Source organism: Mustela putorius, unplaced genomic scaffold (genome assembly GCF_011764305.1).
Source record: "Mustela putorius furo isolate JIRA1106 unplaced genomic scaffold, ASM1176430v1.1 tig00003863_pilon_pilon_pilon, whole genome shotgun sequence".
NCBI lineage: Eukaryota > Metazoa > Chordata > Mammalia > Carnivora > Mustelidae > Mustela > Mustela putorius.
This window is the reverse complement of record NW_025422015.1, coordinates 8,191,316-8,209,325: the sequence shown is the minus strand read 5'-3', so window position 1 is coordinate 8,209,325 and position 18,010 is coordinate 8,191,316. Positions and strand designations below refer to the sequence as shown.

General features: G+C 33.3%; 1 protein-coding gene across 6 annotated transcripts in view; it reads left to right on the top strand.

Moving 5' to 3' along the window:
* STXBP5 (syntaxin binding protein 5) overlaps positions 1-18,010 on the top strand; it is a 176,452-nt gene that overhangs the window by 95,872 nt on the left and 62,570 nt on the right. For all 6 annotated transcript variants that reach the window (XM_045066264.1, XM_045066262.1, XM_045066260.1 and 3 more), the window contains exons 10-17: positions 3,296-3,450; positions 4,591-4,663; positions 7,968-8,115; positions 8,329-8,396; positions 8,671-8,711; positions 9,758-9,978; positions 10,476-10,654; positions 16,766-16,891. In XM_045066264.1, the coding sequence (XP_044922199.1) occupies positions 3,296-3,450; positions 4,591-4,663; positions 7,968-8,115; positions 8,329-8,396; positions 8,671-8,711; positions 9,758-9,978; positions 10,476-10,654; positions 16,766-16,891 (1,011 nt within the window). The remainder of the gene's footprint in view (positions 1-3,295; positions 3,451-4,590; positions 4,664-7,967; positions 8,116-8,328; positions 8,397-8,670; positions 8,712-9,757; positions 9,979-10,475; positions 10,655-16,765; positions 16,892-18,010) is intronic.

The window sequence follows — 18,010 nt, the reverse complement described above, 5'->3', positions numbered from 1 at the left end:
AAGATTCTCTTTTCCTCTCCCTCTGCCTACCCCTGCCTGAGCACATGCATGGCACTTGGTCTCATAAATGAATGAATGAATGAGTGAATGATTAAATGATTAAATAAATTATTAAAATGTCCAGACACCCTTCTAATGCAGATATCTTCACAAAATGACAGTCTTGAGGAACATCCAGTATCATTAAGAGAAATTCTACTGAAATTTGATGTTAAGTTACGGGATAAAAATTATCTTTTCTCCAGGTCTTACTGTAACATCAAAAAAACTAACATTGTGTTTAAAAACAGATTCTCCACCTCCATAATTCATATGCTACCTAGAAATAATCTAGATTTCTAGAGTTTTTTATATAATTCTAAATGCCAACAAAACAGTTTATGTAATTTTCAATATCTAGTATTAAAATACTTATCATTGCATTTATGACTACTTATTGTAAAGTATTCATCTCATTAATATTTACCCTTCAAAGTTTGGTTCTTTATAAAGAAAAAATATAATCTCTTGGGTGTTCATAAGTCAGGTGATTCCTGCCTGGCAAACTTAGATTATGTTTTTTAAAAAACAACACATAAGATATAAGGGAAAAAAATGTATTTAAATGTATACATATATGTATGCATATATATATATACACACACACACATGCATTTATTGCTAGATTTGGGGAACTTTTATTATGAAAAAGAATATTAACTTGGTATCTCTTTGAAACTGCTTCTTACTCATATTTTTTTATTCTTATATTTTTATCCCTATTTTTTTCATCATATTTTTGTTCTTTCCTAAGTTTAGAAAAGAAGAGTAGGCAACTTACAAGCCCACTGAATACACACTTAGTTGCCTTTTGAGGATAAACCTACCTAAATGCCATGATGTTATTAAATACCATTATTAACAATTTATCTAATAAACTGGTGACTTACCTGGCAAACCTACCTGATATTTCCATGGGAATTTTATTCTATTATGTAGCTCAGCATCTCCCTGTTTCTGGTTTTTATATTAACAATGCTGCTTTTTTTTTTTTTTTTTAAGTTGGCTATATGTAAAAGCGTTTATCAGACTATTTTTGAAATATTACTTATAAAATACATGACCCGGGCCTCCAATCTGTAAAAGATGAAGTCAGAGTCTTCATCCTTATTTCTAGTATTTTATATTCAAATTTCAAATTTCAAAGTATGCAAGAGAGGAAGTGTATCCTATTTATTCATTATATGTGGAGCAAAAGGAAAGAAAATTAAATATGCTTTCCTAACTATAGTCATAATAATAACACTATGCAAAGTGATTGAAACAATGTATTGGTATAGTTCTATTTGGGAATTTAACCTTGATTACTGTCACTTAGGTGGAAAAATAATATTAACAAAATCATTTTAGTGGTGAAAAATCTAAATGATAGTGTAAACTAAAGAGTGGTTAGTGTAACATACATATCTGTTAATTCCATTCATATTCATTTATGTATTCATTGTACTAATTGACCAAGTTTTGGATACAGCAAGGAACAAAATGAACAAATCTCCTTGCCCTCATGGAGCTTACAATTTAATGAGAAAAACAATGAACAAAATAAGTTTTAATGATAAATTCTATGAAAAAAACTAAAACAAGGATATATGAAAGTATAGTTTTAAATAAAATACTATACACACATACACATATCCTATTATATATATTAAAATAGGTAAAATGTTTCAGTATTAAAAAACAATTGAGTTATTTGACCTAATATTTGTATTTCCTTATAAATAACACATTTGTACTACTACTCTAAGTAAATTTTAGTGGAGTTTATTTATTCTAGAGTTTATTTTAGGTAAAAATAAACAATTTAGAAATGTTAATGTTTCCACATACCAAAAGAAGGGGAACTTTCATAATGGATAATAATGGTAATTTGACGATAGTAGTAATAATAAATAAATCTTACCAAAAATATGCTATGTGCTGCACATTGATGCCAGTGCTTTGTGTATATTAATTCAGTAATTGTCAAGGGTATATAGATACCACTCGGTCTCTATAGAGAGGTTAAGCAGCTTTGCAGTATCACGCAGAAAGGAAAACCAGAGCTGAGATTTAATTTAACTTTAGACAGCTTAGTTCCAGAACAAGCACTTTTTTTTTTAAGTAACAAAATATTGCTTTCATCTAATTTTCTTATTATTCACAGCGATATAACAATGGACAAACAAGCTTCAAGTTAAATATAAGAGCTAGCATTTTTTAAAAAATAATAAGTAATTAAGAACTAGCATTTTTAACAATTCCGTATTATTACATACTGCTTATACCAGATGTGAAGAGGGGGTAGGTGAATCTACTGAACTTAGAATAAATATTCAGAAAGTACCTAAAATATCATGAGGAGATTTAAGAAAATCTCATATCAAACTTTTAAAATCATCTGTTTGATGTACCATAAACAGCTTCCCACCCAACAAATGATGAGACACAGCAGATCAAAGCTAATTCCTTAGAATCAATGAACTCTTACCAAACATTTAGAAAAGGATTACTAATCTAATGAAAATATAGACAAAAAGCATGAATAATCAAGACAAAGATAAATACAGGCCAAAACATATGAAAAGATATATTTCCTTTTGTATACTTAAGGATACACTTTTAAAAAGTGAATCTAGATAAATCATTAAGTAATGGCTAATAGGGAGACAGTTGTAGAGTAATCAGTAGTGGCAGGCTGGCAGCTAGTGGATGTACATGGGAGCTGTGGTTGGATAGCATACCAGCCAAAATTCCAGAAGTCCTCTAGAAAATGATTTTGAATAACTTTTCTCAAGGGTGATTTATAGCTAGTACATTCCTGCTACATCAATGAGAAGTTAATTTGTTACATACAGTGGATGCCTCAGGCCATAAATGCTCTCTTAGATCTGTTGAGAAAGCCTGGTTATTAGGTTTGGAAATAAAGGCTGTATATTCAGGAGTCTTGACTAGTAGAAACACAGAGATAATTTTTTGACAGTTGTATAAAGAGGATTAAAGAAAAAAATTTTAGGGACCAAGGTGAGGTATGAGAGTCAAATGTGGTCAATGTTCATTCTTACTGTAGGTTAATTTTCATGAATTCATGGGAAAAAAAAAATATATATATATGGGTCTTACCTAATGCCATTTAAAAAATCCACGAGTATTCAATTAAATCATGCATTAAGATGTTAGAATTTATTATTTTACTAATTAAAACGTTTATAATACAGCAAGAAAATATAGTGTCCACTATGTTATTTATAATCCTGCCTATGTATTTTATTTTCAGGGAACCTTTTATTATTTTATCAGGAGGTTTGTCCTATGATACTGTAGGAAGAAGACCCTGCTTAACAGTTATGCATGGGAAGAGTACTGCTGTGCTGGAAATGGACTATTCAATTGTTGATTTTCTAACGCTGTGTGAAACACCATACCCAAATGGTAATAAGCTTTGCATCTTTAAAACTCATTCTCTATAGATATCTGCTATTCAGAACAAAGACCTGTAGTTTCCTTGTCTTAGTATGCTGTAATTCTTCTGGGAGAGAGATGCTGTCTTCCTAACTTTGCAAGTTTTATCTCAAAAGTTAATTTTGCTTAATAAGCTTTATCTGGTTAGTATGAGATAGTAGCCTTTAGTGCCACTTAAGGGCAAACAAAACTGTGGACATTAAGAAACATTTTAGAATTCTATAGAACACTAGTATATTAATCAGGGTTCTCCAGAGAAACAAAACCAATAGGGAAGAGAGACAGAGAAAGAGAATGAATTTATTTTAAGGAACTGGTTCATGCAATTGTGGAGGCTAATAAGTCAAATTCATTGAGCAAGATGGCAGGCTGAACATTCAGAGAAGAGCTGTCTTGAGGCAGAATTGCTTCTTTTTTAGAACCTGTCTTTGCTCTTCAGGCCTTTAGCTGATTGAAGCCCACCCACATTATATCTGATAATCTGCTTTACTCAGAGTCTACTGTTTTAAATGTTAATCACATCTAAAGAAAACCTTCACAGCAACATTTGGATTTGTGTTTCACTGAACAGCTGGACACCAAAGCAAAGACAAGCTGACATAAAATTAGCTATCACAACTAACATATATTCTTTCAAGAGGAATTTAAATCTGGATCCGTTTTACTTCATTTGAAGCCAATTGAAATGTAAAGCTGTAATGTATTTTATAGTTAAACAGGTACATATAAAATATCTAAGAAATTATAGTAGTATAGTAGTACTTGAGTTCCTATGAGATCCAATAGTAAGAATTGTTCTTACAGTTGTTGTGATTTAGATTTTGGGTTTGTTGCCCATGGCCCACCTTGGATTTTGCAATACCATAGAAGTTACTGTGAACTTTTTGCCTTATTCATCTTTACAAAACTGAGATAATTTTGTCTGAGTTATTGTATAGATCTGTCTCATTTAAAACAAAATTGTCTTAAATTACATGTAGTACAAGATCAGAATGTTACATACTTGAGAGAATGGAACAAAATAATAATAAAAAAAAGCAATGTTTATGATCTAATTCCCTATCTTCTTGCATATTTAAAACTATTTAAAACATTGTTTTTCTGTTTTAGATTTTCAGGAACCATATGCTGTAGTAGTTCTTCTGGAAAAGGATTTAGTACTTATAGACCTGGCACAAAATGGGTAAGAAATAAAATTTGGTGAGAGTTTATTTTAGTATGTGGCGAAAGAGAATCTTTTTAGCATAGGGTTGGCTATTTCTTTTGTTTGAAAATACTTTATTTATATCCATAATCTTGACCTCTTTTTACAGATCCAGACACACATTTCTAATTACCTGCCAGACTTACCAGATCCAGTATGTTGCTTATACAGAGTTTCCATTTTTTTAAGCCAAAATTTGTTGAATTTCTGAAATTTAATATAATTCAACTTAATACCTGGACACCGTGCAGACAGACAAAATAAGTCCAGAATTGATGCCATTACAGTTTACCTCCAGAAAAGCTCTGGGCTCTCCCCACCCCAGTGCACTCTCTGGCACTGTCACGAATCTCGTTGTCAGAGTAATTTTACACATAGCACCAAGCTTGTCACTGTCCTCCTCTTTTAAGAGTCTCATAATTGGCTAATGGAGCCTCTTTAAACCACTGTGGTTGGTTGTTACTGTTTTTGATCTGAGAGCACCACCTTGGCTTGCTACTCTACAGAGTAGAAACTTAGGATACCTTTCCAGCCTGATTTCTCACTGTCTTCCTACTTATTCCCTAGAAAAACTGAACTATGATCAAACTTCAATGCTTTTTCTTATATGGCTCCCAAGAGCTGCAAACTTCACTTGCTTCACTGATGTCAAAACCCCATAAATCTTTCAAAGTCATCTCTCATCTCCTCTTTAAATGTTTCCCCCTCTCTCTTAAAAAAAAAAATTTATATATATATATATATATATATATATATATATACTGATCTGTAAATCACCACCATAGCTCCTTGGCAACTTTTTGTGGTATTTGCCATATGCTGCTTTTTCTAAAATAGATGATAGTATGTTTACTTACAACATCTTTGAATTAAAGTACATTGCAAATAAATAATATTTGTATCTCCTGGAGATAATCATTAAATATTTAATTGACTTTACCCATTCATATTCAGTGTTTCTCAGTTAGGGACAATTTTACTATTTTTCCCCTCTCCCCCCAGATACTTAACGGCTGTGTGAACATCTTTTATAGAAGCTGCTGGCATCTAGTGGTAGAGGACAGGGATGCTGCTAAACATCCACAGTGCACAGGAGAGTCCCTCATAATAAAGAATTTTCTGATCCAAAATATGAATAGCACCAGGTTTAGGAAACCCTGAAGTATAAGTGAACAGTATTATTTATCTTATTTTAAGGCATTCCTAGATTTACATCAACTTATGTGCTACCTGTAATTATCGGTTGGATATTTTTATCCTTTTTAAAAATTAGATAGATAATATATATAGAATATATATATATATACATACACATCTATTTATATATAGATGTGTGTGTGTGTGTGTGTGTGTGTGTGTGTGTATCTATATCTCCACCATAATGGAGGAATTTAAAAATATCATTTCTAAATCGTAATCCTAAGGACACCCAGGTGGCTCAGTCTGTTAAGTATCTGCCTTTAGCTAAGGTCATGATCTTGGGGTCCTGGGATCAAGCCCCACATCGGACTCCCTGCTTAGCAGGGAATCTGCTTTTCCCCCTCTCTCAAGTAGCATCTAAAAATTACATTGATAATAAAAAAATTGATAGCCCTAGAATGACTTATTCTTTTTTAAAAAAAGATTTACTTACTTATTTTAGAGAGAGACAGTGCAAAGGTAGAGGGCGGGGAGTGTGCTGAGAGAGAGGGAGAGACAGCCCTAAGCCCACTGCATGCTGAGGGTAGAGCCCAATGCAAGACTGGATCCCATGACCCTGAGCTCATGACCTGAACCAAAACCAGGAGTTGGATGTTTAACTGACTGTGCCACCTAGGTGCCCCTAGAATAACTTCCTCTTAATAGATTTTATTTTTTTCCCTTAGCTAAGTTTTAAAATCGTATGTGAAACTTTTATGTGTCATCTGTACCAAAAAATATTTAAATTAAAATACTGGGCAAATAACCTGTGGCTAGGCATTTTGAATAAAAATAGCAAATGGATCAGTTAAACATATAATAATAGTAAGATTATTGAGCATAAGTGTTATAAAATGTGTTTTGTTTTTGTTTTTGTTTTTTTTAAAGATTTTATTTATTTATTTGAGACAGAGATCACAAGTAGACAGAGAGGCAGGCAGAGAGAGAGGAGGAAGCAGGCTCCCCGCTGAGCAGAGAGCCTGATGCGGGGCTCGATCCCAGAACCCTGGGATCATGACCTGAGACAAAGGCAGAGGCTTTAACCCACTGAGCCACCCAGGCGCCCCATAAAATGTCTTTTTAAAGAGAAAAGAGTTACCTGCCATTTTTTAATTCATGTTTTTGTTTGAGGTTTTTTTCTGTGTTTTTATGTGTGGTTGAGGAATGAGTAATGACAGTTCGGTTCATTTTGAAATCTAGAAAGGAATTTTCTGAAATTATTCTTTAATTTTTAAATTATTACCAGTAGTAGACTGATAATACATCTAATTTTTGCAGATGAGCCACTCTGAATTTTTTAGACTTTATAGCCATATTCTGGTTTTCGTGATATTTTTAAGTAGCCATTCTCAAGGAATTCAAACCAGAAGAGAAATATCATTGTGGATTTAGTTAGGATTTTACTTTAATTTTGAAATTTGGAAAGCATTTTTTTGCTTTATTTAATGGAATAACCTCATATCTAGAAAACCTTTAAGGTAGAATTTTATTTAGATTATCATTGAAATAAGAGTATCTCTAGATTAAATATTATTGTATTCTATTGATTGGAAAAAAAAGAACTGAAAATTTGTATTAGCTCTGTTAATATAAAGGTGAGGCATTTGTTGATTGAAAGCCTTACACCTTAATGGTTAGGAGCACTGTTTAAATTCTGCTTCTCCTTGCTAGATGGCATGCCTTTGGGACATTACTCTTAAGTGTTTGTTCTTCAGTAAAATGTCCACATCATAAGTTTGGTGCAGGAAGTAAATAAGGTATATGTATGTATGAAGCACTCAGTCCAGTGTGTGCCACATGGTACATTATTCTAACTGAGCAACGTGCATTATAAAAGATGCCTTTTTTTTTAACATGTATGCATGAAGTAAATCTATTAATCTCTATGGTAAAATGTATGTAATTTCTAAAAATACAGAAAAGAACATTGTATCCCAAAACTTATAAGTTCATAAAATCTGTTATATAGACCTTCAGAGGATGTTATCTTTAAATCAAAGTTAAAAAATGGTTTTCATTCCAAAGCTGTAAATATTTTTAAAAGTTTTTGTTGTTATAGTAATTTCATTAAATTAATAAATATTTTTCTTTCCTGTTGTTAAAGATACCCTATATTTGAAAATCCCTACCCTTTGACTATACATGAATCCCCTGTTACATGTTGCGAATACTTTGCTGATTGTCCTGTGGACCTTATTCCTGCACTTTATTCTGTTGGAGCTAGACAGAAGCGGCAAGGTTACAGCAAAAAGGTATTGAACATGAGTTTTAGTATTTAATCTTACATTTCTGCATTTTATATTTATCACCTTGGAGTATTTGATAACATTGATTCCTTTTTTAGAGAAAATAAATAGAAAGTCCTTTTTGGAAGCAAAATACGTTGTTTACTGTTGTCATAGAAATATATATGGGGATGTATGGTATGCTTGGAAGTTGCTTTATACAATAATCTTTTTTTATAGGAATGGCCCATTAATGGAGGTAATTGGGGCTTGGGTGTTCAAAGTTACCCAGAAATAATTATTACAGGGTAAGTAAGTTCCTGTTTTGCCACTAAATCACTAATAGCTAAATATAATTAAGACTATATAGACTTTAATTAATTGGGCAAGTATTGCTTTCCTTTATGCTGTAATGTATTAAGAAATGTTATTGTTTAGAACCTGCCAACTTACCCTGAATTTTACCTTTCTTCATTTGGTTGCTATCTTTTCAAATAACAGTATACTTCAAAGAAAAAAAAGAAATCTGATTTTTTTCCTTTCTTTTTTTCTTCACAATTTTAACTCATTTGCTTTTCATAGGCATGCTGATGGGTCAGTTAAGTTCTGGGATGCTTCTGCAAGTAAGTATTTAGAATATTACTTGTTACATGTTATGCAATCACTGCTTCTATACAATCTGTTTTATAATAATTTTGTGACCAACATTTAATTTAAAATTTAGAAGCTATAAAGTTAATATGTAATTTATCAAGTATATGAGTTTAGAATTTCTGATAGAAGTAAATATTTTTATGGATATTCACTAGTAAATTAAGAAGGATTCTCAACAGAAGTAACAAATCCTTTGTTCAAAATTTCATCAGACTTTCTCTTTTTAACTCAAAAATAAGAGAAGGAATATACGGGCACGTGGGTGGCTCAGTGGTTAAGCATCTGTCTTGTGCTCAGGTCATGATCCTAGGGTCCTGGGCTCGAGCCCTGCATCTGGCTCCCTGCTTGGCAGGAAGTCTGCTACTCCCTTTCCCATTCACCCTGCTTGTGTTCCCTCTCTTGCTATGTGTCTTTCTGTCAAATAAATAAATAAAATCTTAAAAAAAAAAAACGGAATATATTTCAAATCAGTAGAAATTTTATAGAGTAATTTTAATGCCTGATTCCAAGCTAACAGTGATTTGTGCTGTCTTTGCGAAATATATATATGGTGGTTACACAAAATGCTTTGAATTATCACTGTTTGCAAAACATACATAGTAAGCAATGAGAATCCAGTTAACTCAGGATATTTTCTGTTTTATCATGTAGAAATGTGAGATAGTACCTTTAATAGAGAAAATAAGTAGGAAATCATTTTAGAAAGCAAATATGTTCTTTATTTTCATTATATTTATATATTTTGTTTTAAACAAAATCTTTTCATCAGTCATTTTATTCAGGTTACCTAAATTCATCATCATGATGCATTTTTTTCTTAATGAATACAATTTTTTGGTCAATAGGTACTGTAATTGCTTCATCTAAATGTCTAATAGAAATGTAGACCTGGAAAGAAAAATATGGTTCAAATAAATAAAGGCTATTTTCCTTAGTTAGTATGTCTGATTACATATTATTTTATATTTGTCCTATTTGTATTAAAGTATCTAACATATATTATGTTTTCTTTTAGTAACTCTACAAGTATTATATAAACTAAAGACATCTAAAGTATTTGAAAAGTCAAGAAATAAAGATGAGAGGCCAAACACAGACATTGTAGATGAAGATCCGTATGCCATTCAGATCATCTCCTGGTGTCCAGAAAGTAGAATGCTGTGCATAGCTGGAGTTTCCGCTCATGTTATTATTTATAGATTCAGCAAACAAGAAGTGATTACAGAAGTCATTCCAGTAATAATCTCTTAATTATTTTCAGTGTCAGATGTCTGACATTTAAAATTTTTTTTGAATTATTTAGATTATTTGGGATCAGTTTTATCTAGAATTTTAAAGAACACCTAAGTGTTTACACTGCCATCTATCTTTTGTGGAAAATAGTATAGTTTACCCATATCTTTTTAGTGAGCATTTAAATTTAAATCTTTATATATAGTATATGTTTCATTTAAGGAAAGTTAATATGAATATAAGCATACTCTAATTTGGTATTAACAGGAATGCAGTAAATTCTAAAATCATTTTTAAAAAGCTGAGTCAGAAACATGTTTTTTCTTTGCTAAATCTTTACCTTTAGAAATCTTGTTACATTTTTACCTTTAAAAATGTTGTTCCCACTGAAGCATATATGGGTATGTGTATAAACTGTATGAAATATTCTAATAATTATTCAAAGTAGGCAAACTGTCTTTTTTTTTAACTTTTTTTTTTTTTTTTTTTTTTAACAACAGATGCTTGAAGTTCGATTGTTATATGAGATAAATGATGTGGAATCCCCAGAGGGAGAACAGGCACCGCCTTTGCCAACACCAGTTGGGGGTTCCACTCCTCAGCCCATTCCTCCTCAGTCTCATCCTTCTACCAGTAGCAGTTCATCTGATGGGCTTCGTGATAATGTCCCTTGTTTAAAGTAAGTTATTAAAAAATACAGATTTTTTGGAAATTATTTTTTAATTTAGATAAATTATAAGCTTCTTACAGTACTATTTTCCTGTGATAGAAACAAAGGACATAAGATCCTTTCTTTCGGTGTTTTGCTATGGTTAATCCAGTTCATTTTTTTGTGGCATCAAGAGAAATATGATTGAATTCCGAGACTTTTATCTTTAAAGTGCTAAGATTTGATCTTTAAACATACTGGTAGAATAGCATGGATCTTTTCTGTATATATAGGTCAATCTTCCAAAATCCATGGATATTTTCTAGTCTGGATTCGTATGGATCAAATGTACATGTAGACTGCTTTCTACCTTCTGAAAATTCTGGTTTTTTGGACTCTAGAGATTCAGTCATTTTGTAATCATTTTCTCTTCCTTCTGAATCTGCTCTACCACAGCAGTGTCATTATTTAAATGCCTTTACTGTAGCATTCCAAATTTGAATACAGTTTGCTTTTTATATAAAAATAAATCGGATATAACTTTCTTTTCCTTTTTTTCTAATTTATGTTATTGAGTTGTTAGATTCTCTAAAGGGTATGAGCCTTAATATGGCAGAGAAATAAAACAGTGAGGAAAGAGTTAAGATCACTGAAAAATTTTATGAAGACTATGATTAACTACATTTACAGGGAAGCCAATTAGGGTAGTGACTAAAAAGTCGATATGGAAAGTGTCAAAGCAATTCAGTACAAAAATTGAAGAACAAAAGCCAGTTTAGTAAATTCAAGCTAGGGAGGCCTGGTGAGAGAGAATTTGCATTTGTTAAAAGAACCAGGCTTTGCCCTGGTTTTGTTTTAGATCTGCTAGAGTCACTTTTCTTGGTGAATAGTCATAAAGGATTGCTATGGAGAATGTCTGTGTTACTAAAATTGCATTGCACTCACCCCAAAGACATGGCAGATTTTTAAATATCAAAATTGTTTAAAAGTATAGCCTTTTTTTTCTTGAAGATTTTTATTTATTTATTAGAGTGTAGGGGGAGCACAAGTCCCGGGAGGGGAGAGACCATGAAGAGGGAGAAACAGGTCCCTCCTGAGTGGGGAGCCTGATGCAGGGCTTGATCCCAGATCCCAGGACCCCAGGATCAGGAACTTAGCTGAAAGCAGCAGCTTAAAGACTGAACCACCTAAGCACCACAAAAAGTATAGACTTTTAAAAAAATAAGCCTTTATATGTTTATATAAATTCGAGATTTTGTGTTCTGTGTTAGTGTTTCTCAAGCAGGGATGATTTTGCTTCTCTGAATTTATTTACCAGTATCTGGAGACATTATTAGTTGTCCCAACAGTAGGAATAGGGTGCTACTGGTATCTAATACAGAGGGGCCAGAGATGATGCTCAAGTACACACAGCACTGCCCTACAACAAAGAACTTCCTAGGTCAGAATGCCACTGGGGCCAACAATGAGAAACTCTGATCTGATCTAAAAAATGTAAGCACTGAGGTTAAGTAACTACATCCCTCAGAAAGGTCTCAAAGTTTCATTTTGTCCCTCTTATGTACATACATGCACACCCCTCTGTAACAGTTCTGGCACATGTTTAGCTAGAATGAAACTTGGAAATACAGAATTCCACTTTCTCCCCTTTTGTTACTTATTTAGTACTACTTTGCTTTAAACTTAAATTTGTAGAATTTCCATTAATGCTCTTCTGATTTTAATGTTTATTTTTCTCCAACCTTTTGTTAAATTTACATCTCATAAGCCTATGAAGTACAGTTTGTCTTTGACGTTTATTTTGGTGACATATTTTTGGTAGCAAGGTTTTGAGATTTTTGTCTAAAATGGACATATTCACCATTGACTTTTTAATCACAGGCAATTTGAGTTATACCTCATTGTTTTCCTTCTTACTAGTTTTTTGGTAAATGCAGTTATTTATTAACTTCACATTGTTTTAGTCCACAGTCTGAAAAGCCAATTTTTAAATGTCAGAAATATAACCAAATTAATATTAAAGTGACTAGTACTGAGTTTGTTTTCTATACAGAATGCTTTTTCTTTTCTTTTCTTTTCTTTTTTTTTTAAAGATTTTATTTATTTACTTGACAGAGAGAGATCACAAGTAGGCAGAGAGGCAGACAGAGAGAGAGAGGAGGAAGCAGGCTCCCTGCAGAGCAGAGAGCCCGATGCGGGACTCGATCCCAGGACCCTGAGATCATGACCCAAGCCGAAGGCAGCGGCTTAACCCATTGAGCCACCCAGGTGCCCCTTCTTTTCTTTTTTCTTAAGATTTTATTTATTTATTTGACAGACAGAGATCACAAGTAGGCAGAGAGGCAGGCAGAGAGAGGAGGAAGCAGGCTCCCTGCCAAGCAGAGAGCCTGATGTCGGGCTCGATCCCAGGACCCTGAGATCATGACCTGAGCGGAAGGCAGAGGCTTAACCCACTGAGCCACCCAGGCGCCCCTATACAGAATGCTTTTATATGTAGTTATTCCTTTGAAGAAACATTTTAAAAGCAGCTATTTGATTTATTCCTTTTACCAATGAAGTTTTAGATTTTTAAGTATTTTAATTGAGCTTTTGCAGTTTATTTGTCTAAACAGAAACATTTTGAAACTGCTAAGCCTCCAAACGTACATATAAAATGCATTTGTACAGATTATGGAGTTTTTTGTTTGTTTGTTTTAAATTATGGAGCTTTTTATTAATATTACGCTCCTTGTCTTTAAAAAATAAAACCTTAATTTACATTTACTAAAACATTAAAATAATACATATGTAAACATTGTACACGTAAAACATTATACCAACCCATCCCCCATTTTGCATTTTTAACCTATCCTGTCATTTCTTGATCCAATTTTTAATTTTTTACCAATTGGGAATTTTGTAGCAGGCTTGACTGACTTGTTTTTGCTTAAGAACTGTTTGCTTTAAAACGTAAAAAAACTTGCTTTTAAGAACTCCATGAGTTCTTTCTTAATTAATTTTATTTATTTATTTATTATAAAAAGAAGGAGAGAGCACAAGCAGGGTGGTAGAGGGAAAGTGAGAAGCAGACTCCCCACTAAACAGGGAGCTGGATGCTGGACTTGATCCCAGGACCCTGATCATGACCTGAGCTAAAGGCAGACACTTAAGTGACTGAGCTACCCAGGCATCCCCCATGAGTTCTGTGTATCTTTATCACTGAAGTTTTAAATGTGTCCATATTACACACTTCAAATTTTCTTTAATGCTTGTTCCTGCTCTAATCTAATGTGCATGTTTAATATGCCGAAAGAAGGGGCGCCTGGGTGGCTCAGTGGGTTAAAGCCTCTGCCTTTGGCTCAGGTCATGATCCCAGGGTCCTGGGATCGAGCCCCACGTCGGGCTCTGCTCTGGGGAACCTGCTTCCTCCTCTCTCTCTCTCTCTCTCTGCCTGCCTCTCTGCCTACTTGTGATCTCTGTCTGTCAAATAAATAAATAAAATCTTTAAAAAAAAATATGCTGAAAAAAGATAGACACTTCTCTGAACCTTACCCTAATTCATCCAAGAAGAAAATAACACACACAGACTCTTCTATTCTGAAGAACTCTCAGTCTACCTCTTGAGATGTCAGCTGCCACTGATAAGTATATGTCCCTGAGAAAAACCGGAACTTCTCGGCCAACATACAGTTCTGAGTGTACTGCCTTACTGACTTTGCATGAAGTGACTAACTCAGTTCATATTTGGAATACCGTTAGTGATTCATGTTTACCCTAAAATTTATACAACCACATATTTGGTCAGGTGTCTTGGTCTTCTTCACCAGAAGTACCAACTAAATGACTCAAAAGCATCCTTACCTCTGAATTTGGTGTCAGGAGATTTAACATTGAGTAGTTTTCCTGCTGTCCTTCTGTCATTTCACTGTCACTCCAGGGCAGAGCCTCAAGAATTATGAAGTAAGCCTCAAGAATTACTAAATTACTTGTGTAAGTTTTACAAGAGCAGTTATTAGGGAAAGAGTCTAAGTAATCAAAAATGTTCTCACCTTAAAGTCAAAGTAGATTTTTTTTTAATAGTGAAAGTAGTCAAACTCAGAAATATACTACTCATTTTAATTTTAATTGATTTAATTAATAAATTAAAAAAAGGAAAATTTTATCTTCCAAATCCACTTGAAGTTTCCTGATGCAAGTATTATAGGTGTTGTATCTAACTGGCTCTATTTTGGGGTGCTTGCACAGTTGGTTAAGCGCGTGCCTTTGGCTTGGGTCAGACTCAGTGCTCAGTAGGGAGCCTGCTTCTCTCTCTCCCTCTGCCTCTCCCTCTGCTTGTGCGCTCTCTCATGCACACACGCTCTTTCTCTCTGTGTGTCAAATAAATAAGTAAATAAATAAATAGCTCATTTTTGAAAAGATAGGTGGCTGTATTCCTTAGAAAGTCTTGTATTCAAGATAGGAATCCCTCAAAATCCTAGGAGAGAACATAGGCACTAACCTCTTCGACATCAACCATAGCAACTTGTTTCAAGACATGTCTCCAAAGGCAAAGGAAACAAAAGTGAAAATTAACTTGGGTGACTTCATCAAGATAAAAAACTTCTCCACAGCAAAAGAAACAGTCAACAAAACTAAGAGGCAATCCATGGAATGGGAGAAGATACTTGCAAATGACACTACAGATAAAGGCTGGTATCCAAATCTATAAAAAACTTCTCAAACTCAATACCCAAGAAACAAATAATCAAGTCAAAAAATGGGCAGAATACATGAACAGATAATTCTGCAAAGGAGACATACAAGTGGCTAACAGACACATGAAAAAATGTTTAGTATCTTTAGCCATCAGGGAAATTCAAACCAAAACCACATTGAGATACCACCTTACACCAGTTAGAATGGCAAAAATTAACGAGGCAGGAAACAACAAATGTTGGTGAGGATGTGGAGAAAGGGGAACCCTCTTACACTGTTGGTGGGAAAGCAGATTAGTGCAGCCACTTTGGAAAACAGTATGGGGGTTCCTCAAAATGAGCTTTCAGCTCATTCATTCTTTCAAATATCAAGAATCTCTTTTGCACTAGAGTGTTAAAAGTAACTGCAAGATTTCTGCCTTCATGAAGTTTTGAAGCATTTGTGATTCTTCATAATGTGTTTCAGTTCTACCTTTTTCTTATTGTTTTACATTAATTACAGGCAGTTTTTAATTGTTTTCTTATTCTACTTCACGTTGCAAACCTCCACCAAATTAATCTTTCTAAAGTATTTCTTATAAACCTTCATTGGCTTCTAATTCCTTAGAATAATGAAAATATATTTCATATAAACTGACCATTGACAGCTCTTCCGTAGGCACTTTTACTGTGATTAGATAGTAATATTCCCACTTTTTTAGACAAGAAGACAACTGGAAAATGGCAGAGCCAAGACTTAAACTCTTCCCTTTCAAAAGCCCTCAGTTCTTTGTAGCCAGCCCCTGAAGACCCTTTAAAGTCTGACCTCAGCCTATTTTGTTATATTGGTTTCTCACTATTAATACACACCTACACTGTGAGCAAACTTATACATTTGTTATTCTTTGACTATTGGTTTCCTGCTTCTTGTTTGCATGTTTGCAAAAGCATTTATTCAGCAGTTACTGGAGAAAGAGTCTACAATCAAAATTACTATCAACTCAGAGTACATTTTTTTAATAGTGCAAGTGTCATGCACCCAAAAATAAATTTCTCACATTTTTTTAACTCCTTATGTTTTTGGCCACTTTTTATTTTCTTAGACCATATATTTAAGTCTACTTTTCTAACTTGCTTTTTTTTTTTCTAATTTGGTATTTTTCTTTCTCTTCTTAATCCATGGACGACTTCTCATTCTTCTCTCCATACCTCCTTCCCATTCATACCCATTCTCTTTTTCTCCCTCTTCACTTCCAACCCCCTAGTTTATAATGGGAACTTATTTATGCTTTCTTATTTTTGTTATTTATGTACATGTTTTGTCTCCATCTAGATTAAATGCCAATAGAGAACAGGATTCAGTTTTTTTCATTTTTGTATATTTAATTCCATATACTTTGAGCATAGTTATTTATGCATGACTTTATAATTAACAAGCTAATAAGATACATGAAGGTAGGTTAAAAGGTAATGTTTTCCTTTATTACAGAGTTAAAAATTCACCACTTAAGCAGTCTCCAGGTTATCAGACAGAACTAGTTATTCAGTTGGTATGGGTCGGTGGAGAACCACCACAACAAATAACCAGCCTGGCAGTCAATTCTTCGTATGGATTGTAAGTATAATTTATGTGTTTCTCAGTCTCTTCATAGTATTCCATGCATTTTTAAAAATTTTTAAAAATAGTATGATCTTTATTACAACATCAATTAAAAAGTTGTATGTCTTTAACTTCAAATCAGACTTAGGTGTTTATTTGGAAAATAAATGTTCTGAATAATCTACTCTGGGTATGCTAGTTTATAGTGCTTTCCAAAGCATGGAGATTAAAGTTTAAAGTCAATCTGTACTTTCATGGATATACTCTCAGAAATGATTTCCTTATTAATATTCGGTATAATGGAGGTCTAACAGCCATCAACTCAGAAGACTTTGTTCTCAGCTAATTAAATGTTGAACCAGAGCTATATAATTTCTTCTTTCTATTTCCAAATTTCACTTGTATAAATTATAAAAGCATAGTAATAGTTTGGTAAAGTATTATACTACAGTTGTATCATCAATTCATACTTTTAAGTATTAAGTATGAATTATAATACTTTTTACTATAATTTGGTAGACTTACCAAGTATTTTTTTTGTTTTAAAAAATCAACATTATGGTAGTAGAGAAGCCATACATCGTTTATTCCCAGAGCCATTTATTGGGTCACTTGGTCGTCTTCTTTTATGCTAGCCCTAGGGAGGGACTCATCTTTTTCTTCTTCCTAAAGCTATTACCACTCACTCTATCTCTTACAGTTGTATACCCAGCTAAGACTGGCTATAGTCTGAGATTCTCATCTCTCAATGTCTTTGATTTGCTGCCCCACAGTGTAAGAACATGAACCTTCTTTCTTTTACTATTTCACTGCCCACAACCTTAAAGAAAGAGGGAATAAGAAAAAGAACTAATAAGAAATTTCAAAGGAAGTTGCAAATCAGTTGATCATAGGCTGATGGACTCACAGTTAACATTTTTTAAAAATTTATTTATTTTTTATTTTTAATAAACATATAATATATTTTTATCCCCAGGGGTACAGGTCTGTGAATCTCCAGGTTTACACACTTCAGAGCACTCACCATAGCACATACCTTCCCCAATGTCCATAACCCCACCCCCCTTCTCCCAACCCCCATACCCCCAGCAACCCTCAGTTTGTTTTGTGAGATTAAGAGTCACTTATGGTTTG